At 39.8% G+C, this 25,059-nt stretch overlaps 1 protein-coding gene across 1 annotated transcript in view; it reads left to right on the plus strand.

The window, feature by feature from the left end:
• Positions 1–25,059, plus strand: part of SPOCK1 (SPARC (osteonectin), cwcv and kazal like domains proteoglycan 1) — a 319,944-nt gene that overhangs the window by 183,055 nt on the left and 111,830 nt on the right. Inside the window, exon 4 of the mRNA XM_075441481.1 lies at positions 6,313–6,427. Within this exon, the coding sequence (XP_075297596.1) occupies positions 6,313–6,427 (115 nt within the window). The remainder of the gene's footprint in view (positions 1–6,312; positions 6,428–25,059) is intronic.

The raw sequence follows: 25,059 nt of genomic DNA on the forward strand, positions 1-25,059 counted from the left end.
AGATGTTCTTCTTTGCTCGTATAGTCAGAACAGTTCCAAGGGGATTGCATAAAAGCAACTGCTCTTGACATTTTATTATGCAGAAGTATTTTTGTCATTGAGTGATCATAGTACTTATTGTCAGGCAATTTTGAAAACAAAAAACGCAATATTTACATAATGCCATTTCTTTTTGATTGTGTAGTTTGTTTCAGCTCCACTAAACAGCTATGAGTTTGAAATTACTCGCTTCCCCCAAACGAATGGTCATAAAAACAAAATCAAGCTCATAAATCTTGCTGTGAACTAGTTGTACAGTTTCTGCAGGATTAAACATCCATTGCTGCAAGACACTGAAAGTATTTATTTGTTATCACCCTTTTAAAGTCAAAAATAAATTTACTCTGTTGTGATTAACACAATGACCCGCAGCTGCAACATATAGAGCTGCAGTCTCACAGAGCTGCCGTTGTCTGAACTAAGGAGTTTCCTCAAGTCATATGTCTCCTTTTATAGTGGGAATATACAAAAACATGAAATGTAATAGAAAATTATCTCAAACACCGTTGTTAGGCCTTTGTCCAGCACTGATTTATGTTGCAAACTCCCAGCCTGTGCTGAATGGTACAGGGAGGGGAGAGGACAGCGTGTTCACAAGCGAGCGTTCTCTGGGCTGCTTTGCAGAGCTGGGAGAGAAAGGGGTTGGGGTGCAACTGGTGATTCTAATCCTCTGGGTACTGGAAAGAGATGTCAGCATACTGTGAGGAGGTTGTTCATGGTCTGCTGGAATCCCTGGTGTTTATTTTTTACCAATTATTCTGGTGTCTTTATGAGATAACCACAGGAGATTTATAGTTTTAAGAGGGAACTTAGGTTGCTATGCATAATAAAAACTTGGCCAAAAAAAGGAATGCAAGTCTTTAGTGTCTTAATGACAGGAATTCTGATGCTGCCCCTCTGTTTTGTATAGATGGACCTTGCACAGGTTTCGGGTCGCTGTGTAGATATGAAAGCCTTTCCCCTTTGCAGTGCAATCAGCTGACCTATAGAGTGCAATTTTCCTACAAAAATGTCATGGCCAATGAAGTAGAAACTTCAGCCCATCTAATCACTGCTTCACTTGTGCGCTGCCGGGCTGGAAGAGACTTCACAGCCCAGAGCACCGGGACAGCTGGCCACAAAAAAAAGCATCAGTGGCAGAAACATCTAGGTGTTGAGTGAGGAAGACTTTTAAGCTGAGATAAAAAGCCAAATATGAAAAATTTTCCCAGGATAAAAACCTTCTGAAAATTATTATACAGAGAGATGTGCAGTACTCTTGTTTCCCTGTATTTCAGCCAGCTGTCTCCTGGGATGGATACTTCCCTTGGAGACCAAGCATGCAGGGATTTGAACAACACAGGAGAAGCTCAGGGTGGGAAACTCTGAAGCCTGGACTCACAAACAGATAGGCAGGGTGGCTGGAGTGGGTTTTCATCAAAGAATTTATGGTCAGGTGAAAGCTGTAGTTTCAATGCTGGCTGGACACGTATCCCCTCGAGAAATTTTGGAGCAACCCTCAGGCACCGTCAGGTCAGATGAACTAACCGTATCAATTTCACCTTCCGTCTCAGTCGGAGGAAAAAGTGGAAAAGTGTTCACATATTAACGCCAGGCTTAAGGTATTTTTGTTGTTACTGCGCAGACAGACCTGAGTAACTATGTGCAGACTCTTTGACCTAGAAAAGGGATGGCTGTAGTTTTCCTTTCAAGCTGATGAAATAGCATCTTTATAATAAAAAACTTCATTTTTTTTCCTCACTCCTCTTCCCACTTTCATTTATTTATTTGTACTTTTGGCTCTTCATTTTCAAAGATTTCATACTCATTGCTTTAGGACAAAAAGAACTGTGATGACAAACATGGTTGTTATGTTTCATCTTATTCCCAAGGGTCTTTTCTTCTGCAGATGATGAGCATCTGCTCCTAGTTGTGTTGAAATCTGATTAACAAAGCATGATCTTTGATTAGCATATTTCAGAAATTGTTTCTTATTATGAGCTCTCCTTAGGGCTTGTGTTGCTTAGCAGTGGAACAACCTTCCAAACTTATTTAACATGTTGAGGAATTTTGCAGACATATAAATCCCTATTTTGTCTTCTTATGTTCATATGGATCATGCATTCTGCATAAGTGGAAAAAAATCTCAAGAAATAAGAATCCAGATCATGAGGTTTTTTGTCTTCTGACAAAGCCCACTGTTTTGCTTGTATTTAATAAACTTCCTTCTACTGTTTTGAACTGTGTGTAAGGGCTGTTTGTAATGGATAATAAATGATGCTTCTGTAGTGTGTTCCATTTAAGGATCGTCATGAGCTTCTCCACCATGAATGAAATAATTCATCCATGACACATATGGGGGAAAGCTTTGTTTATTATATTGCCAGCATTATTATTCTTTTCAGATTCTAGAAGCAAGACACTGAGGGAGAGAGAAGTTGAGACCTAATTTAAAAGGAAACAGTGACCGGGATTTCCAACCACATCTTTTCCCATTCCTTTGCTTCAAACTGATGAGCATTCAACAATATTTTTCTTTTTTGATAGACAATTTTTTAAGTGGAAAATATTTGAAAGTTGTGTTTCTTTTAACAGTAATGTATCATGTGGTGCTGTTTCAGAACACCCATCCGTCAGAAGTGCGTGCATTTTTATTGCCGTAGAATACCTGAGGAGTTCCTGAAGTGGATATGAAAAAATGTTGAGTATTGAAATTGTGCATGGTGTCACATAGACCGTGTGGGCCCAGATCTTGCTTCTCTTACTCATGCCAAACTTGTACTGACTTTCAAGGCTGAGCCCGCTTCCCCACTGGGGCAGGCTCTGGCTGACCGACAGCTGCGAGCACAAGGCCAGAGCACGCTCTCCAGCAGCCCAGCAGTGTCGGCAGCTATTAGCCCTGGGCTCCTAGCCAGTTTGCACAGTGGTTTCTGTCGATGCAGCATTTTGCGTCAAGGATGTTTCACCAGCAAAAGCAGACAACGTACATATGCTCCAGTGAAAGAGCAAGTGAGCAAAAGTTCTGCTTATGAAATTTTTCGTTGTGGATGTGACCTTTGAATTACATCAGCCCACTGAACCTAGAAAGCAGAGTGACCCTTCACGCTCCAAGTGGTGCTTACTTCTCAGAGGCTTTGCACAAGGAGAGGATCTCGCTCTGTTCTGCAGTTTAAGAATATCTTGGTAGACAGATAGGTAGGGAAATTGGGGCTTGCCATTTCAGTCCCTGCCAAAGATCTGCCTCAGTCTTTAACTGCAGCGAGAGCGAAGGAGGAGGATTAAGAATGTACATCTCACCCACTGTGTTCTGGGCATGTAGAGCAGGGGAAGGGCTGCTTCCCGTGTGCCAGTTCATCTGACTGAGAAAAGACACCAAAAGGGTCCAGCCAAACACCCGTGATGATCCTTTTCAGCCCTTGGTCTTTTCAGGGGGACAGACTGGCCCCTCCAACACCACCCGTTTATTTTCCTAATGGCAGCTCACTGGGTGTTGATGCCGTGTTGTTTACGGTGTGGAAAACAGATGGTCTTGTCTCCTGCTTGCTCACCTTTTCTATCAGTTTTAATGACTTTAAAAGAAAAAACTTTTAACACTTTTGTTTTTATGATTTCCCCGTGTCTTGCACCAAAGACATTCCACTAAATACAGAGGCACTAGTGCCTAAGCTCAGTTGCCCGTCACTGATGTGTAATGGGTGTTAATTTGGTACGAGCTTGTAGCTATGGCTGTTCAAACCAACACAGAGCAGCTGCAGCACAACAGAAGAACCCTCTGCTTATTGGCAGTGCATTTGCTGTCAGATAAAGAAATTTGGTACACAGCAAACTGAAACTTCATGTACTTCAAATAATATCCATCGAAAATTTCTCTGATCGTTCAGTAAAACTGAGAAACTCAGATATCGTAATGTGCAATAAGAGCTTTATAGAGTCCCAAGAATCAAACGAAGAGTTGCCGATTTCCAAGAGTGGTCCATTATGTGGGGAGGGAGGGGAGAGGTAAAATGGGATTTGAAGAAGAACAGAAAAATTCATGGCAAAATAATGTCCAAAAAAAGCTTGTCTAAAAATCACTTCTTAAATGAAGGTGAAATTTCTCCGCGTGGCTGTGACTTCCCTTCTTCTGAAGTGTTTGCATAATCATTTTTTGAATATTTGCAATTCATCCTGGCGGAGATATCTTACTGCTGATCTTTAGAAGCATCTTTTTGCAAGAGAATGAATTTAGATGGGTAGCCTTCCAAATGGGACTTGATTGCAGAGAAGTGTTTATAAGAGATTTTCCCAGGTGAGACCAGTGCTCTAATTGGAGTGGTATCCAGCATAGCTCTCCTCTCTTTTTATTTCAAAGATTACCGAATCGCCGCTCGTTGAAGGAAGCAATCTATAGAAACTTGGCAGGAGCAGAGAGGCTTGCACGCTGGCAGGACAGTGAATACTGGCTGCCTCTGTAGATCTTCTGTGCTTCTGCAGGGACCCGGAGGCCACTCCAGCATCAGCATCAGCAGCTTCTCGCCTCTATGAAGGAGCAGCTCCTGCCTCCGCTGAGATCAGAGCTTCTCGCTTGCTTTGGGTGTGAAACAGGGTGATCCCAAACCGAATCCTAATTTTACCCCATCAGGTCTCTGATACATGCTTAATATCTTCATTTATTTGGGGAGAGGGGAAGGGTATGTGCAGTTCTAGTAAAATCTAGTGTGATATGCCATGTGCAATTTCTTCATTTAGTGTTACGAGACATTTTTGTGTATAGAGAAAAAAATGAAGGGGCTCCTCAGACTCTCACTGCTCCTTTCTGAGTGTGTTTGTTGCATCTGAGGAAAACGGTTCGTCGCCAGGCAAATGGGGATCGTTGCAGGAGCCTCCCGTCAGAATATTGGCAGTTTTATCGCTGTGCCATTTCAGTCTCTGAGCACTCCTTTCAGATAAGCAGAGTGTGTGTGTGCGTGCACGTGTGTTAATCCCTGTGTGCTGGCCGAATGCCAGTTTTGGTAATTGCTTTCTGTCTGTGGTCCTTGAAGTCCATTTGCATCGTCATTAGAGTCCAGCGTTGTTCACTCCCCCAAGTCCACTGTCGTGCTGCCTTGCAGGGCTCTGTTACAGAGGCAGATTTTAGCCAGGGATGACTGTGTTTGCTAAATGGATGTGTTCAGGAGGAAGCTTCATGGGATCTATCCTAATCACAGCTTCAAAGAGGGTATTTGAGGGTAAACCCTCGCACCCCGCACTTCACAGTGCAGGATCGCATGCCGCTTTTGCACATTTTTCCAGACTCCTGACTAGCTGCAGTACCTCAAACCATCCATCACTTCAGAGGGAGACAAGTTCCCTTTACTGCTGCCATGTCCTTTTCTCCAGCAACTGAAGAACGGTTGAGATAAAGATTGCCCGTTACATTATTTGTCCTGGAGCTGGCTGAAGGAATGAAGATACGTTTCTGGGCAGTGTGTCCCTGTCTGTCCCCAGATCCTGTTAGCCTGCTGTTAGGGTCCTGTTAGCCTACTGGAGAAAAGGCCAAAGCAGCAGTGATCGCCCCTCGGGGAACCAAAGCAGGGATGTGACCACCAAGAGGGGGACCGGTGGATGGTGTCGGAAGGAGGATGAAGAAGTGTAAGGACTGACTTTAAAGGAGGAACTTTCCCTGAGGAGCATCAGCAGGGACAACAGCTTGTGTTGTGTGATAGCAACTCACTGTGCTCTCTAATCCCACTTCCAACAGTGCTGCTGGTGATCTAAGTTGTTGTATAAAAGCCCAGGATTATTTTTACTGTTATTACAGCTCTTCTGCTCAAGCATTTTACATACAGGAGATGCTTCTATGTAAAAATTAAAAATAATTTCTACAAAATAATATGCCTGTTATACAGTATCTGTGAAATTAAATTTATTAGCACTCTGCAATATGTCAGTTATTAGATAGCTTCTAAAACACGAGTCATTTTGTTACTTGTGAATGTATTTTATTTCAGCATGACTTTTCTATGAAATAAACAGCATAATATAGATTATTATACCAGAACTTCATCCCAGAGTATTGTGTCTAATATTAATGTGAATAACAAGTGAGACTCAGGTCACTGCTCAATCATCAGAGTCCTTAAGGTCTCCCTCTGTCTTTCTACTTAAACGTCTCTAACATGCAGCCTGAAAACAACGGCACATACTGTAAAGCAGCAAAGTATTTATTCGCTCAGATGTGGGAGTGTTCATTCTAACCAGTTGTCATCTGTCAACCAAGAGAGAAGTTTATATGCAGTTCTCACTTTCTTTTTTAATATGTTTGGTTTTTTATAGCCCTCGATCCGTCCAAAGATCCATGTTTGAAGGTGAAGTGCAGCCCACATAAAGTGTGTGTCACTCACGACTACGAAACTGCGATTTGTGTAAGCCGCAAGCAGCTGGTACACAGGTAAGGAAACTTTGGGGTTTTCTGTCTTCAGAGATATCTAGTGTGACGAGAACAAGTAAAATGAGAAAACTCCAAAGTGAACGTTAAAAACCATAATTGTAAACAACTTTAAAGTTTAATTTGCATTTTTTTTCCAAAACCAAGCTGAAGTCTTATTATTTAGAACTGTAGCTATTCCAGAAAGATGAACTGAAACATGATGCAACATGGAGTGTGGAGTGCAGAATGCTCTGCTGGTTCTGGGGGAGGTTTTCTCCTCCCAGAGAGCAGTAGCTGCGCATATTTTAAATTCTGAAAACCTGGAATGTGACAACATTGTGTCAGACACATCTACAGTTCCAGTAACCTAACTGGAAACAATTAAAAAGAGATTAATAAAGATTTTCTTTTTAAATATATCAAACCTCTGCTTAAATTTGGCAAAGAACTGAAAAATGTCAGTGGAAATTTGTAGAGCATCTCCCTCGGGAGTCACATAATTACAGAAAGCTCCAGATCTGATTGCTGAATGACTGAATTAAGAGCAAATGAAACAGCTAATATGTTAAAAGCTTTGGCCAAGACATTCTAATTAGACCACAGAACTTCACCGAGGGGAGCTGTGAATAAACAAAGAAAAGCCTACTGAGCATAGGTTGAAATACACTACGAACCGCCAAGAATGAAGAAATATATAAGCAGATTTAGAGAAAACAAACTAACATTGCCCTATTTTGGAAGTAGAACAAGTAGAACCAGTGAGGAAACTGGTCTCGACTATCTGCAGAGTCTCTCTGAATCAAGACCCGGAATAAAACTGAAGAAATAGGCCCCTCCACTTGCCAACAGACGTTGAATAAAACCTGTACTGCTGTAACGGGCAACACTGAACTTGAAGAAGAATATGTTGTCTTGCTTGCATTACATTGGAGTGATAAATCTGGGGACTGGTCTCTAATTTCTTTCCCTATTTAGCTGGGAAGCAAAAATTTGCCTGTAACAACTCGGGTCCCTAAATGTCCTTGTCAGCTCAGACTGTAGTTCCACAGCTGGTTAAGCCAAACTAAATTCAGGATGATCCGATTCCCATGTACGAGTACTACATCTCATCTTATCTCACAGCTACCTGGCTGAGGAAGCTAATCTGGTGAAAAAAAACAATTGTCTTTGATTTCTAATACAAAGTTAATGGGGTAATGTACATGAGGCAGTATGTTTAATCTTCGCTTTTCAGTATGGAATGAACCCTGGAAGGATGTTAGCAGTATGGCTATGTGCAGTGCTTACATCCTGATGGCATTTTTGGCATTATGCAGCTTACATTTTTCTAGTTAGGGTAGAAGTAAAGCGCTTGCATTGTATAGTGGTCCTTATGATATATAGACATAGATGTTGAGACAAATGCTTTCTGAGCTATTTCCAGTATTTGATGTGCCAAAAGTGGTCAAAATTGTACAGAGTAATGGTATAGAGGAGGTGCTGAATACCCCTTTTTTCCAGAAAGCAGGCTGTGTTTCATGTGATCTCCCTACGTTTCCTCCACTGCCTGCAGCTATTTCAGCTAACCTTTGAGTAGCGCCGTGATGAATAGAAAAGTATTGAAAACGTACTTTGAAAATTCTCCAAACAATTCCCAGCAAGTTTTGTGATGCTGAAAGAACTACTGTTGATGTGTGATAGTGGCACATATGTCCCCAGAGTGGTTTTATTCTCAAAATACTGAGCTACCCTTGCCTCAGAGGGTAGACATGTCAATGAGGGAAGTAACTAGGCCAAACTCTCTGCTGATCTGAATCAGTGGAGTGACACCACTGAGGATTTTCATCTTTAGTCCCAAAGCATTCTGTTCTTTTTTCTGTGCCTGACCTGAATACTGCTGTACATCTGACCCCAGTCATATTTAAGGCTGTGTTAATCAGGAGTAAACCTGTTACAAGAGGTGGAGGTGCACCCACATAAAAACAGCAAAAGCCTGAATATGTTACTGTAGGTGCATGTGTAGTAAGAACCATCGAATATCACCGCACCATTGCGATTGCTGTGCGCATCCACAGTGCTTTCGGGTATGCTCAGGAGGCTTTTCCATTTCATGCATCGTTATCAACTTGCTGTGGTGGCTTTACAAAGCGTGTAGGCTCAGCAAAAAGTAATCAGGAGAGCAACATCTTGCGTTATTGCTGAGGCTTCCAGACAGAGCTACGCCGATTTGCGTCACCTGATTAACTGGCCTGCTGAAGAGCCGCAGCACAAGGAAACTGTATTTTTCCAGGCATAGTGTAGCTAACTTTGAAATCACCAATGACAACGCAATGCCCTCTCTGTTTCGTTTCCATTGTGCTGGAATGAACACTTCTTAAACCATAGTGTGCAAACCACAAATATAATAATATTTGTATTATTATATATAATTTGTATGTCATATATATTATATAGTATGTACTATATAATAATATGTAACATCTCAAAATATAGTAAAAATAATACAAATATATAAAATACGAACAGTATAAAATTGAGTTAAATGAAAACATTTTATGTTTACTCAGCCCCTGGCTCCGTGGTGGTTAACTCGTCCTGTAAGGCTTTCAGCCTCGTGCCTTTAGGGTAAGACTCTCACATCTGGCAGCACGGCTGGCACGTGTTTCAGAAACAGTGCTGTGGCTTTGGTCCTGCCGATGGTGGACCTGCTGGATGTGGGATCCCCTGAGGCATCTGGCAGGGCGCATGGCGTGGGTCCGTGGGAGAGCCGCTCGCCGTGCCGGTGGGTTCCCCTGTGGGCTACCCCCGGGGTGCCGGAGGAGGCTGCTGGAGTCCCATGGCCCCTCCTGCGCGGCCGCCTCCTTCCCTCTTCCTCCTCCTCTCTGCATCACCTGGTGAGCCGCCCTGGGTCCTGACGATGAGGGAGGGGATGCCTGAGAGGTTTTTCAGACAGAGAATAGCGTTTTGTCAGCACATCCTCTAAGGCGTTTACAGTACAAATTGGACAGGGCATTAAGAGAACAGGCAAGAGTGAGCAGTGATTGAAGAGTGTGTAAAAGATAAATTTGAAGGTATCTTCTTATATGCCTAATAATCCTTGGACTAATGATAGAGCCTTGTGAAATCTTTTGTGTGGATTAAAACCCCTTTCAATTTGGACATGATCTATGAGGAAGAGTCTTTATTAGTTCAGTTTTGCATGAAATGCGGTAGTTAATAGCTCTCAAAGACTTCTCATACATTTGCAGTCCTGTTAAAACTTCATGCCATTTGTCTCTGCCGGTGTTAGCGCAGCTCACGGGAAGGAGAGATGTCACTCTTGGGCTTTTTTGAAAAGAACAGAATGAGAAAAGAGGATTGATGAAAAAATAATGGCCAGATGAACATGTCCAGGGTTTACAGCTTTGTTCAGTCAATTTAACTGGTGATCACCAATTAGTTCATCACTGCAGTGTGTCACTCACAAAGGTAATAGTGCAACGTCCCTGCTTCTCTGCTGTGAGTTAGAAATCCAGCTCTTTACTCAGTGTTTCTTCAGTACTTTGGAAGCTACTGCTGCTGACAAGAGTCCACGATGGAGTTCCTCATTAATTTTTTTTTAAGATCTGGACAAGTTCCCAGATAAAACATCTGTTCTTCTAAATTACGCATCAAAGGCTTGGTCTGACCAATGTGGCAGCGTTGGCAACTACTCTTACCCACAATGAGCAGAGAAATCTGCCTCTCTCTCTTCACAAATCCTACAGCTGATATGCCATTCCTGGTTAGGAAGGACTCTACTGAAAACAAGTCCGGTCAAACATCCTCACATGTGAAACTGAGCATTTTCGTACCACTGCTTTTCTGTGTGCTGTTTGTGTGCTTTAAATTGGATCCAAAAGGGAATTCACGAATGAAGGAAAGTAATAATTGTGAGAATGTCAGTGACCCACCTGCTTTCAAGAGCTGTTTGGGAGCACCACAGAAAAATCTGTGACCACAGCAAATGCGCTTCTAGGGATTTAATGAAAAGCTGTGCGCAGAAGCAAGGATTTTAAACAGTGCTGTTCCTCAGTGCCTATGTGTTAGATCAACAGTTACCTTTTAAAATGCACAAAGTACAGGGCCTATAAACCCTAACCCTGTGGCTTTGCTCTGCCCTCTGACTCGTGCGTGTCTCTCTTTTCTCTTGCTGGCTTTGCTGCTGAATGCTGGCGAGGGTCACACCACCGAGCCCTCCTTTGGGGAACACCTTCCCCTGCCAAAAGTCTGACGCCCGCGTTTTCAGTGGCCTCCCCGATGGGAGGGAGGGCTTGCTCCTGAGCTCGTGATGCTTAATTCCGCGCGATTGATGTGGTCGTGTTTATCAAAGCCTGAGTACAAGAGCAATCTGTGTGAGGTGGTGTAACAGGACCAGACCTGGGAGATGATTAATGTTCTTTGGATCTACTCATAGCATCAGTTTGTTCCCCAATTAGCCCTGCTGTGTTCAGAGCTTTTTTCTAATTCTCTTGCTCATTTTCATGCTAATTCAGAAAATAATTGTTGTTCATTTGTGTATTAAGTACAATTCAGGGAAAAAAGCATATCCCAAAGGGAACTTTGCAAAATAACATTGCTCATCTTTCTGTTGATATATTTATCAGTGTTCATTGTGTGTGGTTTACTTCTATGTATTTTCTTGCAAGGTGGGGGAACGCAGGCAAGAACAGGGCTAGACCACTGTGTAGCTTATTAATTTTTTTATCTTTCTCCATCGTGACTATCCAACTAGTTTCTCTAGTAAGCTTTTATTACTTCAGAATGTTTCCAAAGCAAAGTGTCTCTCTTTCTAATTTCTCTGCAAAGCCCCACTTTTCTTTCAGTTTGTGCCAAAATGGAGAAGGGAGGAGATGTGACTCCCTAACGGGGTGAATCCTCCCCCATTTTGTTGGAGTCTTGGTGCTGTTTTGTAAGCTGGCAGGTGCAAGACAGGCAAAATTGTACAGAAAATGTGGAAAATCTGCTGTAAGAACACTGTTCTTTCAATTGTTATTTAATCTTAGCTGAGGAAAAATGCAGTTATTTTCCACGGTACTGCACTAGAGCACGGTTCGTTCATCCATCTTGGGTAGGCAGCATGCCAAAAAACGCGTTTGGGACCACTGAGGCCTTCCTAGAGTTACAGGGCTGCATAACTTTAATGGTGAGATGGGGGACTCCACTCAAAAATTTAGGATAGTACAGCCCTATAATAAAATCATTACGAAGATTAAATTGTTAATGTATGCACTGGAGGCAGAAAACATAAATATCAAAATTATTTTTCACATCCCCAGAGTTTTTTGTAAGTTCTGGGATGAATTCACAGTTATGAGTTCATTTTTACTGCAAAGGTGTTTATGGGCACCACATGAATTCTTCTGTGGATCAACATTTTCAGAATGAAGGGAACAAAACTGCCCTGTTCAGAGCAAAAATAAAATATTTTGGCCATTGTTTTAGAAAAAAATGAAGCCATTTCAAATTTGTAGGATTCTTTTTTCCAGGTAACGATAGAACAATATATACGTCTCTCTGCAAACTGTTTTGGAGTCACTAAATCTGATTTTCTGTAAAAAAAAAAAGAATGTTTTCTTGCAAAACATTTTATTTACCTCTAATGGTGAACATTGATTTCTCTAATCTACTGGCATAGATTTTTGCTTCAGAAGAAAGAGCGTTGAAATATTTGATTAAACACACACTCACAAAAAACAACAGATTGCATTAGGTTTTTTTCAAACAAATATATTGTACTGGGGAAATTGCCAAAATCGAGGCTTATTATTCCCAAGGGTACCTCTGACAGAATTTTGGAGAATTATTTTAATCCTCTGTGAATGAAAGTTCTAGATGTGAACAGGATGGAGTAAATAGCTTTTTTTTTTGTAATTTGTAAACTATAGCGCATTACTCTGTAAAGACTATTATTCTTTCTAATATCTAATCACTCATGGTACATTGCACAGTTTAACTGTAGCTCATGCTGTTCGTCCAGAAAAATAAATGAGAATCTAAGAAAATCAAAGAGAGAGGGGCCTTTCAGGTCATGGCGATAATGTGATGTGCAAGTGGTGCACAAGTGATCTGTGCCAGTCCTTAGGGAAAACTTGAAAGCTCTTAAAAGTGTTTCATCTCTGAAAGGCCTGACAACAAAAGCATGCCTCTGCTACAGCGCAGAAGCTTAGGGTTTTGCAGCAGACAAGTAATAGACACCTGGAAATCAGGAATGTTGCTTTTTGATGTAGGCTAAGTTGTCTCCTAAGAAGACAAGTGAGCACATGGTATGATGTGCTATCAGTCTGCAACTGCTCGAGGGGACCACTGAATGTTTAAGAGAGAACAGCATAGGAGTCTAGCACTATGCTTTATTCCCCATTGCAGTTATTTTTAAAATTTTGATTATGAAAATTATGATCTAAGCATGTACTCCCAAAGGTCGATAGCTTTTTCCTCCAACACAGTCTCCATCTTTAACAGCCTGGGACTCAGTCCAAGGATGCTTAAATATTGGAACGACACTCACTGGTTTTAAAAGCAGGTTTTACTCCACTGAACAGGATAACCTGTAAACTGTAGGTCTCATTCTCTAAGTGGTCCATTTCTCAGTTACAACTCTGCCTAAGAGAAATCGCTTTTAACTAAAGAGGCCGTGGGGAGAGTCACTGAGGGACTAGGTTTCAGCAGTCCAGATGATACGAGCTGGTTCTGTTCTGAGCCATGAGAGTGAGCACCTACTTGCTGCCAGGAGTTTCTGTACAAAAATCCTTCAGTTTATTATTTTCTGGAGGAAGCTAGCTGTGGTATCTCCCCTCAATAGACAAGACTTCATGTACCCTTTAGGCTATTTTCTGGCTTTCCGGAGCTCTAGATATGCTGTTGACTTTGGTGTATTTCAGAACTCAGAGGTAAAAATCCCTGAACATTAGCCAACATGTAGAGGGAAAGATCCACTTTCCTTGACTTTAAGTACTGTAATCATCTTCAAAGCTGAATTCAGATGTGGTTCCTGACTCAAAGCAGTAAGTGCCCAATTTTTGCCCCATGCATTTTGGCATTTCCACACATTTTCAAACTTCCTATGGTCAGGCAGAGTACAGATATCTCCCATGGAAATTGCATGAGGTTGTCACCAGTAGCCTAGATGTGAAACTTTCTGCATCCCGAGGCCAATTAGCCAGTCTGCACTTCCCTCCCCAGAACTGGTACCTCATTGCTAGTCATGCTTCATCAGCTTTAGAGCTCATTAGGGTAGTGCAAGGTGACTGTCTCCTATTGGACATGAGTAATTTTTGAAATATATGATAGTGCACAGCTCTTTTATAATGGATTTTAGAGTGTGGAGTCCTCATCTCTGTCTGCTTTAGCAATAGCAATAGACGAACTTGTTCTTGCTATCAACAGGGGATTTACTGTATTTTATTCACATTCACCAAGCCCCTGGCTGCTGGGGTGAACATCTTACTGCTAAGGTCATTGTCTTTCACTCTCCAGCTCCTATCTTACTGTGCTCCTCTTTACTGTGAGGATGCTGCAAGCACAAAAGGAAATACAGTGGTTATTGAGACCTTCTCCTGCTGCATAGCTCCTTTTAGACCAGTGTCAGAGCACTCTCACTTGGAAACCACATAAATACCTCTGGATACCCCTGCTATCACCAGAAAGTTATGATAGTGAATAGAATAAGAAAATAACCTATTGTCTGCTGCACTTTAATTAACATTTATAAATATTTAGTTTGTGCATATAAAGACGGTATTATTGGATGGGTCGAATACCACTTTGTAATATTCCTGCTCTTAATATTTCTAGTTGTATGCTTTTAGCAGTTTATAAAAATGAACCAGAAGTGACTTCTTGGATCATTAAGTCCAATCCCTCTGCAACAGTATCATATAAACTTTTTCATTAGCCTACCAAGTTCTGTCTTAAAGATAATAAGGTTTATTGCCCCCTCTGCTCCATTTGGAAGAATCCTTAGCATCTCAACCCTTCTGTTTAAAAGCCTGCTAATATCTAGCCTACATTTATTCAAATCCAGCTAAAACTGGAGTTTCCCGAAATGGTTTCTCAGTATTTATTTGGAAATAATGACCTTCTGTGCTTTTGCTAGACAAAGCAAATGCTCTTACTCTTTTCTTTTAAAAAAGCTGTCTTAAAAAGACATTCCTCTTGACTGTCTCAGTTTTCCTTTGTAACAGAGCTTATTGGACTTGGCTGCTGAGATCAGTAAAGAAATGAAACCCAAAATTATCACTTTGTCTTCTTGCTATTTAAACTCTTTACACATCTGTAGGTATTATATTCCCTCTGAGTCATTACTTATTAAGATTTTAAGCTCTATTTCTTAAATTAATCCCCTCTTTTAAGTGCCTGTTCTATCCATGCCTGCTTTAAACCTGTGGTTGTCCTTCCGTGAGCCCCAGTAGAACATCTGCAATTTGGACATCCGTACTCTAGGTGGGCTTTCAGCTGAGCTTTTTGGAGAACAGTTCTGGCTTTGGTGTTCTGTGTACTCTGGATTGAATATACAGTCCAGAATTGGGTAGATAAATTTGGAATTTGCTGTTTCAAGGATCTGTACATAGCATTCTACATTTGTTTCATCCTCACTAGAAACATACAATAGTCAAAATTACTTTTCTCTGAACAAAACATTTTTTATTAGCATGATAATGAAAGGAGGGCGAAGAGGGACTTTGAAATAAGTACAAGCCATAACTAGCTGAGCATTACATATAAATGATATATAAAATTCAGTGCTTAGAGCTCTGAGATCTGACTAATATGAAACTTAAATGTATCATGGTGGAAAATGCATGTCTGAAAGTGAAGGTGTGAATACTACTGTTGGACTCGATGATCTTAAAGGTTTTTTCCGAGTTAAATGATTCTATGATTCTATGGTAAGTTTGTGCAGCAGATTCACAGGGAACACAAGCCAGCAGGAAAACTTAAATATGTGAAAAGATAAAATAAGGGCAACACAATGTTTCTTCTGTAAAAGTTTTACTATCTCAGTGGGTTCTTTTGTTTACGGCAGAAATGGTCATGTATAAACCTCTTGATATAGCTCTTACCAACTCGTCACGAGCTAACATCCAAAGCTGAATTAGCATCCAAACGCTCTGGTTTCCCTTGAAGTATCTGGAAGAAGGCTGAATTAAAAGTTCAGTCACCTCCTCCATGGCATTTGTCTGTTCCTGACTTGGATTGTGAGCTGTTTACAACATAAGGAACGTTGGCTTTTTTGTTGTTTGGAAAGCTCCTCTTGCTCACTCTGAAGTAAGCGAGAAATGAAAACAGTAATTGGTATAAATGTCATCTGCTTGGCAAATGTCAAGGAATTTGCCAACAAATGAATGATGAACAAATGAATAAAGTTGGATGGGACTCACTGCTTTTGTATCCTTGTCCTCTGAGAAGACGTTAGGCTTTGCATGTAGAGTAGCTTGGTAGTTCTTGAATTTGCAATGCGTTTTCAAACAACCTTAACACATCATCATTATGACTATTATTAAGATGCAAACAGGTAGGTATATTAAGATGTGGGACCCAAGAGGACAGTTCTACAGGCTCTCCATTTACCTGTCAGCAGTACCACATCTGACCGTTGACCTTGTAAGTCACATGGGTGTGTTATTGCCTTGAGCTGTTGGCTGACTTTCTCTGTGACTACATTAATCCTTACAGGTCCTTACAGGACCTGGAATCTACAGTCTTTCTGGGTTTACCATAGCACAGTAGATTCAGGATCTATTTCCGATTCATGCTCTTTGTATTTTCTATATGCTCCAAATCTTAACCATACAATTGCTGGAAACAAATTTGTAATAATATTTAATATGTGTCTGTATGTTTGCTGTTTATCCTTATCTTAAATCTGTTGAGTAATCCAGTCAGTCAGAAATTATTATTTAATGTTTAAAAATGACTTCCAATGCTCTGAAAATTACTCTGTATTTATACAATAATCTGTTTACTGGAGAGTCTAAATTTATTGCTGGTTTTTGCTGTAGAAGCCCCAGGACATGAATGTGTTCAGTGGAAAAGTCTTTTTAGTGCTAATAAAAGGCATGCTTTTGTAAGATTGGGGCTGATGTTTACAGCAAAGGAATTTTGTTAAAGCTTTTCTTCAATATCCAACATCCCATTATATTGGAAAAAGTATTAAATGTGCAACAGTTTAAAATCTGCTTTTTGATAAATGGCATAATGTATTCCAATTGCAGTGAATATTACAAACAGTGTATTTTGTATGAAATTTGCAAATTAGGTCTTAAAAAATACTGCATTTCATTCAGTGCTGGTCAGTTTGCTGCTTTTTACAGTCGTGTGTCTTCAATATGATGCAGAGTTAACATATATAGCTTTTAAACCTACCAAAGATTGATCTTTATTGTTCGTAAAACAGTTCTATATTTTACCATTATACTTCATAGATTTTCCAGTTATTGCTTCTGAAGCCTTTCAATAGCAGTGAAAGGCAAGGATAACGATAGGCTAAAACTCTAATGAGTTGGGCCCGACTCTTCTTTTACACCTCTTGCCTTGCATAGTTCACAGCTTCCTACCCTGGGTGTATGGTTCTGTTGCGTGGGAAACTTGGGCCCCTCTGCAGGTGGATGTGGTTTTCTGCAGAGTTCTGCTGAATTTCATATCTCATTCAACATCCTTCACCCTTTCAGGCACAGAACTTCACTAGGAAGAATGTTGAAGCCATATCCAAGACCACCCTGAGGAATTCATCAGCATCTTGGCTTTCATTTTTGAGTTAAAGGTTGCAAGAAACTTATAGTGTGAAGACCTTTTCCAGGAGTTTGCCAGCTCCAAACTAGATTAGCAACAAAGGCACGTATGACGACTAATAGAAGTTGAAACAGGTAGTCTTAGGTGTTTTATCCCTTTTACAGCCATGCAGTTCCATCTAATGGCACTCTTCTGAAAGAAATAGCTTATGGAAACAAGAAAAAGGAGCTTCTTGCGTCAATCATTTCCTTATCTGATGCAAGTTATGTTATCAGAATTAATTTTTAATCTATTACTTCCCGCATCTTTAATATTTCAATTCCTGTCATTCTCTTCATTAATAAGCCTATGATTGCCTGCTTAGAGCTCTGCCAAAACTCATCAAGAGCTCAACCTACAGATTTTCAATTTAGCTGTTTTATATCAGATTAATTCAACCAATGAACCACAAATGACATTATTTATGGACATGAGCCACCAAAGTACAGTCTGTTTAAAGCTCTGTGCATAGGGAGTACTAATGATGATTAGAAATCAGCCCAAATTATTTTGCTTCTTTAAATATGTCTGTTCAAGAATCCCTGTTCCACTTACAAATTAACTATAGAAAGGCAGTGCTGTGCCATTAAATTTTCAGGCAAAAAGAGTGATACCTCAGCATGCTTGCGACAGGTGCTTTGCTTGTATCTCTAGATTTACACCAGTCTTATAATATATGATCATTTCGTTCCCTTGAGCATCTTCTGTATCTTAAAAAAGGCGGAGGAAAAAATCTTGGTATTGCTGTGTAATACTTTACAGTTCTTATTGTTGAGACAATTTTTTAAGGGAGTCAGGGAAGGAAACACTATGCCAATGTGCGTTGTGATTACAGTGCATATCACCAATGCAAAACTCTTGTGGGATCTCTCTAATAATTGGAAGAGGTGATCAGATGTTTGAACTTCAGAAGCTAAAAAGGGAAAGAAGGAATTTCTCTTCTGTGGTTTGAGGTCTTCCCTTTATTCTTTCTTCCTGTGAAAGTCAGTGCTAAATTCTCAGTGGCTGTAGTCAAAAGATTAAATTTTATCTCATACCTAGCCCTTTCATGGCTTCTAAAAACTGAAAAAAGTTATTGGTTCAGAAGCCCATAGCTCTCAGGATTCGGCTTGGTTGATCTGATGATCTGGAGGCTGTGAGCAGGTGGTCCATGAGATGATGATGTATTCCAGCATTCACTTTCTTCAACAGGAAAATACTGATTTATTAAAGCCCATCTCGTAATCACATGCCTGTAGAGTTGGAAGCCTACAGGGTCATTTTGTGTTTGGAGGATCCATGTTGACCTTACTCATCTGTAAATGCAGTGGTACATCTTTTATCAAGGAGTGCATGTTCATTCTAAGTCACTTAACTGGCTACTGTGTGGAGCTGTCTAAAATAAATAAATAAATAGCAAATATATCGTGATAGATTATATTACATTAATGAAGCGTAATTACCAGGAAACATTTCTACAGATCTGTGCTATTAAATCTTTGTGGAATAGCAGGGGGCAGGAAGATTAACAAGTTTTCAAATTAGTTAAGAGAGAATTATCAAGCCTTCATTTTGCTATCAGTTATTTGAGTTATGTTCTCTACTTTAACAATGAAAACCTAAAAGATTCATTGTGAGTAAATACAGAATGTTCAGTGCTTGCAATTTAAAAGGTCAAAATTTCTAGCAGATTCCACGAAGTTACTTCCCACTCTAATTAGTGTATTAAAAAAGAAGAAAAAGAAAACCTGTATTGAAGCCAGTGAAAAACTGCCACCTCTGTGAAATCAAATATTGCAATTAGGTACACTACTAAAAACTGGTGTTTTTTAATGTTCTTGGATTAGCTCTTAATTTCGTAGAATTATCTGCATAGTCTTCGCAATCTCAGTTTGCACTCAGCTCCCTGCTGAGATTTTTTTCACACTGGAACATTTTGAGAAAGTGGAAACAGGAATGAGCTTAAAATGAAAACAAGTTTTCAGATTTAAGTGTTGAGTAGACATGTTCTGGAATTTCTGACAAAATGGTTTTCCTGTCAATTCAGCAAAACATTTCCTAGGAATGTAACGAATCATTCTTGATGAGAAAGTCTATCACCTCAGAAACGTGAATAGGATGGTGAAGAGACCTCGCGTGTAGACTGTAAAGAGAGGTTCAAGCCTTATGGCTCAGGTGAAATAGTCTCGTGGATCTTCTGATAAGTGGTTACTGCTTTTCTTTATAGCTTTCCTTGAAAGTCTGTAGTTTTTATTCCTTTCAGTATTAATTGGAGAAGGGATTTGGTCTCATCAGCCTACGTGAGTGCCCTAGTCACTGGGCTGTCAAATTGGTATCTGGTCCACGTGTGACCCAATGATTATTTCATTAATTATGCAAAATTCTGTCAGTAGTGTGATGGATATGGCATTGAACTGGGACCCAAGCTCTACTGAGTTGGTACTGCTGTTGTTAACGGAAGGATAAATAAAATCCAGTCCCGTGACTTTCCAGTGTATCACCTTTGAGAAGTCAGTAAGGTCAGACTGATGTAAGCACCACCTCCTGTCTTGATTTATTTTAAGTTAAGGTTGTGAAGAGAGTCTATAGCATATAGTTATCCCCAAATGACTTGAGTATTCAATTAATCATTTGTAGCTAGAGAAAATAAGACATGATTTTCTTTCATTATTATCTCGAGAGACAGACTATAGTTTTGCTCATAGAAAAGCGTATGGGGACATTTTCTTTGCTCTTTTCATTATTTGGGAGTGATCTAGCATTGCTGCTTTCATACTTTATTTCTACAATGGTAGAGATGAAACATACTGGATTACGATTTCTGAAATATGAAATTCTTTGCCTGGATCTTCACTGGTTTCTGACAAATACCAACTATTTTAAATAAATCACAGTTTCCTTTTTTATCAGTTTTCTGGGACAGTATCTTTATTAAGAGGATATTGCAAAGAAGACTTTCCCAATAGCACTCAACTAACCTTTTTGCTTAGAATTCTCTTTGCATAGTGAAGAATAGGCAATTTCTGTCATTACCTGTCTTCATACTTTTCCAGGAAAAGCAAATGCTTCAGAGTGTTCAAACCAGTTGCTACTAGAAGTGTAGGAATCAGGAAAAAAAAAAAGACTCTCACAAATCTTGTGAATGCTTAGTGATGTGATCACTCTAACCACTGCAGTATTTTGCTTATATTACATTTTAACTCTAGCAGAAAAACTTGTCATGAAATAAATATTCTCTTGACAGCCTCTGTACTCTGCCTAGAAGATCTGCACTTTGAAAAGAAATTATTTTGTCCTTTAATGAGGGCTTATGTCATCTCACAGATCTGAATAAACATGTTCCTATACAACATAACACATTTTCAAAGTAAAGAACAATTTTTGTACCTTGAGGCTCTTTTACAACCCTGTAAAATTTCAGAATGTTACTTTTCAAGAAAAGGAATATACACCCAAGGCCTAAAGCATGCTGTGCAGTTCATCGGAATCCCAATTAATTTTAACTGATATATTTTATCTCCTATTTATTTTTATGTATTTTTATTTGTCCTCTGGCCTAGACTGGATTGTCATTGTTAGATTTTTCTCATCTCTCTTCCAGTACTGTACTTTGGAGGAACTGGACTGTCCTGGCAGTTAGGATTGAGATTGGAAGAGCTTTCTACTGCAGTCTCGGTTTTGACCCAGACTGAATCAATCATCTCTGAATTTTTCATGTAGCACACTCTACTAGAAAGGAAAGGTTTTGTAGAAGTTTTGGGGAAGATATGAGAAATAAGTTATTTCGCTTTTGCAAAGAAATCTTTGCAAACTTTTTATTAGCAACATTGTTCACACTCAAATTTAGGGTGTTATTTACAATTTGCCTTAAAGATACAGATTTGATATTTTGCTCTGAAGTGACATTTCAGCTGTCACTGATGTCAAAAGCAGCCGTAAGACTCCAAATGATGTTGCAATTTTGTCAATTTTTCTTCTGTTTCCCCTTTTTCTTTCTCCTTTCACTGGTAATAATAAAGAGCCATCCAACTGTATTTAACTAAAGAGGCTTCATAAAATGCAAAGTCATCTAATCACTCCCATTAAAGCAGCTTATTAGTATTCATTGTTGGAATTGGTGAGAAACTGTTTTCTCGTCTCTTCACAAATTTGGAGTTTTTTAGCATTTTTCCATCTTAACAAAAAGTCAAAATCTTGAAAAAAATCATGCTCAGATAGACAATAAGGCTTAGTCAAATTACTCCGAGCATTTTTTCATCTACTCTTGAAATATTTGAGTTTGATGTTTCTTTTTTAACAACTTCTGATGTAAGTTTAGTTTTAACACAAAGAAGCTTTTAATATAAACTAGCCTACAACTCTGAATTTGGATAAGTAAAATATTTTGGCAAGATTAGCTCTTTTCTCCTTCAGCATTTTTACAGATATGAAAATCCATTTTCCCGTGGATGATTTTGGTTTCAACTAGTCGGCATTTGCTTCTTTGAGATAGAAATGTTAAGTATGTTTCTGAACTTTCCATACTGTAGTTTCAAGCTAAGGGACACTGAGGCACCGACTACTTATGCTGATGCACAGGAACCAGTCAATTGGAAATGATGAGTCTGGAAAATGAGGTCAACATAACTGAAAGATAGGTATTTATAGCACCTTATCCTTGTGTTCCAGAACCAACATTGCTGAAGTTTGATGGAATGTACTAAGAAAAGTGGGGGAGAAGCTCTTTCAAACACGTGATTGCTTGGCAGTAGCATACCAAGCTATCCATACTCTGCTAGAAGCAGATTGCTGAGACTCTTGGGTGGCTGCATGCCTTATGCCTCACAAACTGCCTGTTCCACACCAACATCCTGTTAATGCATGCCTTACTACGGCTTCTGACAATACTGGATTTCTGGTCTTTATCTGTATTTATGCAGCTACCGAGGAGAACTGTCTTTGTGCCAGCCAAACTCACACTACGTATAGTTTAGTAAGAACCAATAGTATCTGCTTATGCTAGTTTTGTTATTCTAACTCTGTCACAGCTTTATTGTTTAGTATCTAGAAAAATGTAATTTGATATGTATGGGGAGTGACAGCTGGGAATTTTGCTTTGCTGATTGAGCTAGCCTCTAGCTTTGATCACCACACAACCCATCTTCTTTCATGAAACAAAACAAACCATTCTAATTAGTTGGTTGTTACAATCAGTGATCATCAACTGTGGAAGACTAATTAACCCTAGTAGTAAAGCATAATGTAAGGTGTTTTGTTCATTTGTTTAATGAGTTAAGAAGTTAAGAGAACAGGGTTAGTTAAGAATTGAAAATGCTAATACAGAATCAAACCTGCTCCTCTCATCTAGCATCCAGTCTCTTGGCTTGCTCGGAAGATGACTCAACAGAGAGAAATACGGGGAACTTCTTTGTCCTCTGCTTTTTGTTTCCTCTTCTTTGGAAATTCTTTTTTGTACCTTATTGGCATTTAAATTGATGGTCCGTGTTGAACAGAAAGGACATTTTGTAGTTCCGTTGTATAAATTAATCTGTCCGTTCTTCATTGCTGTACATTGTAATGCTGTGTGCCATTATTCTGGTCAGTCATCTGGCTTTAAATCTCTTTCAAGTCCTTTAACAGATTTTTCTAGTCTTAGCTAATCCAGTTTACCTGAAGCCCAAGACTGCCAAATTGAATTACACTGCGGTCATTCCTACTTAGCACCTCATCTATAGTTAATTTCTTGAGCTCTGGTGTTTTATCTGTGTATAAATTTTTCATTTGCAACAATATTTTAGCTTAGCAAAGGAACAGCTCAGAAGTCTGAGGGTATTTTTAATTAGTTCCTTTGTTAGTTCAGAAATTTTTGCTCATTTTGAGCCAGCTGCCTGTATAACTGAGGTTCAGAGTCCTTTAAGAAACTCATATTCCAGTTTTTGATGAAACACAATGACAGCGATTCATTTCGTAATGAGTTTCACCCAGCCCTTGACAGCACACCAGCAATATGTTGAGTGCTGAAGCGTAAACACCCTGCCCTCTTCACAGCCAAGCAGGGAAGAGCTCCATCACCGACACCGTAGGGTCATCATCAAGATGAGATAAATTTTCTGTAGACTGTTGGTCAGAAAACACAAGCTGAAGTTTCAATGTTCCTGATATTCAGTGGTATGATTACTCCCGTTCATCTCTTTATAGGGCTCTCTGCTAAATGCTAAAAGGTAGGAAAAAAATGAGGATCGTTAGAGCGTGAATCCAAAACACAGTTGTTGATATATAAAGCAGCCTTACCGCTGCTATACTGCAACCCTCAGAGTAAGATTTAACCAGCCTTTGGCTTCCTTTACATGTAAGGAAATGGGCTCATGCAGAAGGTATCTCGGAGCATGCAGATTACTTTCCAGTTCTGGGGAGAAACAAACTCATATTCTGTATTTTACCTTTGCAAATACCTCCTTCGCTCACCAAAAGTGTTATTTACTAATGACCTAGATCTCTAAAGGTAAAAGTACATTTTGTATCCTAAGCAGCATACAGACTGAAAACAAGAGACAAACAGTTTGCAAACAAGCCAAACGCAAGAATGATTGTTCTGGTGATCTGCAAGGATTTTATGAAGGAGATGTAGGACATAGCTAAATTGATGATATTTTCCTCTTGGACATAGTGGAAAGCAGAAAGATCATGTGCTACGGCTTGCATCTGGGAAAGGAAGGATATATTGAAGTCCAGGTGATAAATGTGATGCTAGGGAAACAGCGACTGAAAAAGAAAGAAGGTGATGTGAGAAGAAATACTGTATCCTTGGTTTTGACATGGCAAGCTTCTGATGTGGGGAAGATGTTCCTGAGAAGAAATCACGATAACAGTACAAAGAGATAGAAGGATAAACCAGAGAGGACACTGTAAAGTTTTTCAGACTTCCAAGGATTCAAGTGCAGAAACATAAGAAGACTAGAATATTACAGGTAAAGCACACTGAGAGACCATCTAGAGAGAATATAATGCTTAATATGATATTTACTAGCAGAGATGGAAAGAATAGTGAAGAATAGGTGAAGAAATAACTGCTTCTCCAAAGGACCAAATTTTTGAGGTTGAATGAATCAGAAGAAAGTTTCAGAGGCAGAAGGGGGAAAGCGAGAGGAAAAGGAGATTAGCTGGGAGGACATCAGAGCTGAGCAGTCAGACTGAAAGATTGGAGTCAGCATGGTTAAATACAACGGTGAGTAAGAAAGGTTGCTGCCGTTTTTTCACAGTTTTATAAATTTCTCCTTAAACAAGCCAGCCAGATCTTGAGAAAAGAGGGCTGGAGGAGAGAGTCAGAGATGCCAGTCAGGCAGAAGGTAGACCACAGGCGGTAGGTTTTGAGAGGAGAAAAGTGTTTTATGAAGAGACGCAACAACACTGGGTATAAAAGAGTAGGATGGATTTGTAGTGGAAAAATCAGTGCAGTCCCTAGATTTCCACCAGAGCAGCAGAGAAATGGTAGAAAGAAAGAGTGAGAATAAGAAGGAGGTACAAGGAATCAATAGTGAGCAGCAGAGAAGTGGCGAGAAGGGGGTTGAAGGAGAAACTGTTGAGAAAGCAGTCTGGGAGCTCACAGGAGCAGAGCTCAGTACACACAAAAACGTGGTCAAAGAAGTGGCAATTTCTGTTGGGTGAGGTGGTTAATTCAGGGTTAGATCAAATGAGTTGATAGAGATGAAGAAACGTTGACCTTTGTTTAATCCGTTGGTCTCTTGTGAGCGAAGTCACAAATGACGAATGGGGACGAACCAGAGTGGTGAGGACACAGATGAATAGTTGGTCACATCAAGATAAACAAAGGGAAATGTATGCTGAAGTGAAATTGAGGTGGGAAGGAGTGATTGCGAGTAAGGTGGCACGTATTAAGCCAACATGATCTGCACTAAACTGACTCCTGT

This window comes from Opisthocomus hoazin, chromosome 22 (assembly GCF_030867145.1).
Source record: "Opisthocomus hoazin isolate bOpiHoa1 chromosome 22, bOpiHoa1.hap1, whole genome shotgun sequence".
NCBI classification, from domain to species: Eukaryota; Metazoa; Chordata; class Aves; order Opisthocomiformes; family Opisthocomidae; genus Opisthocomus; species Opisthocomus hoazin.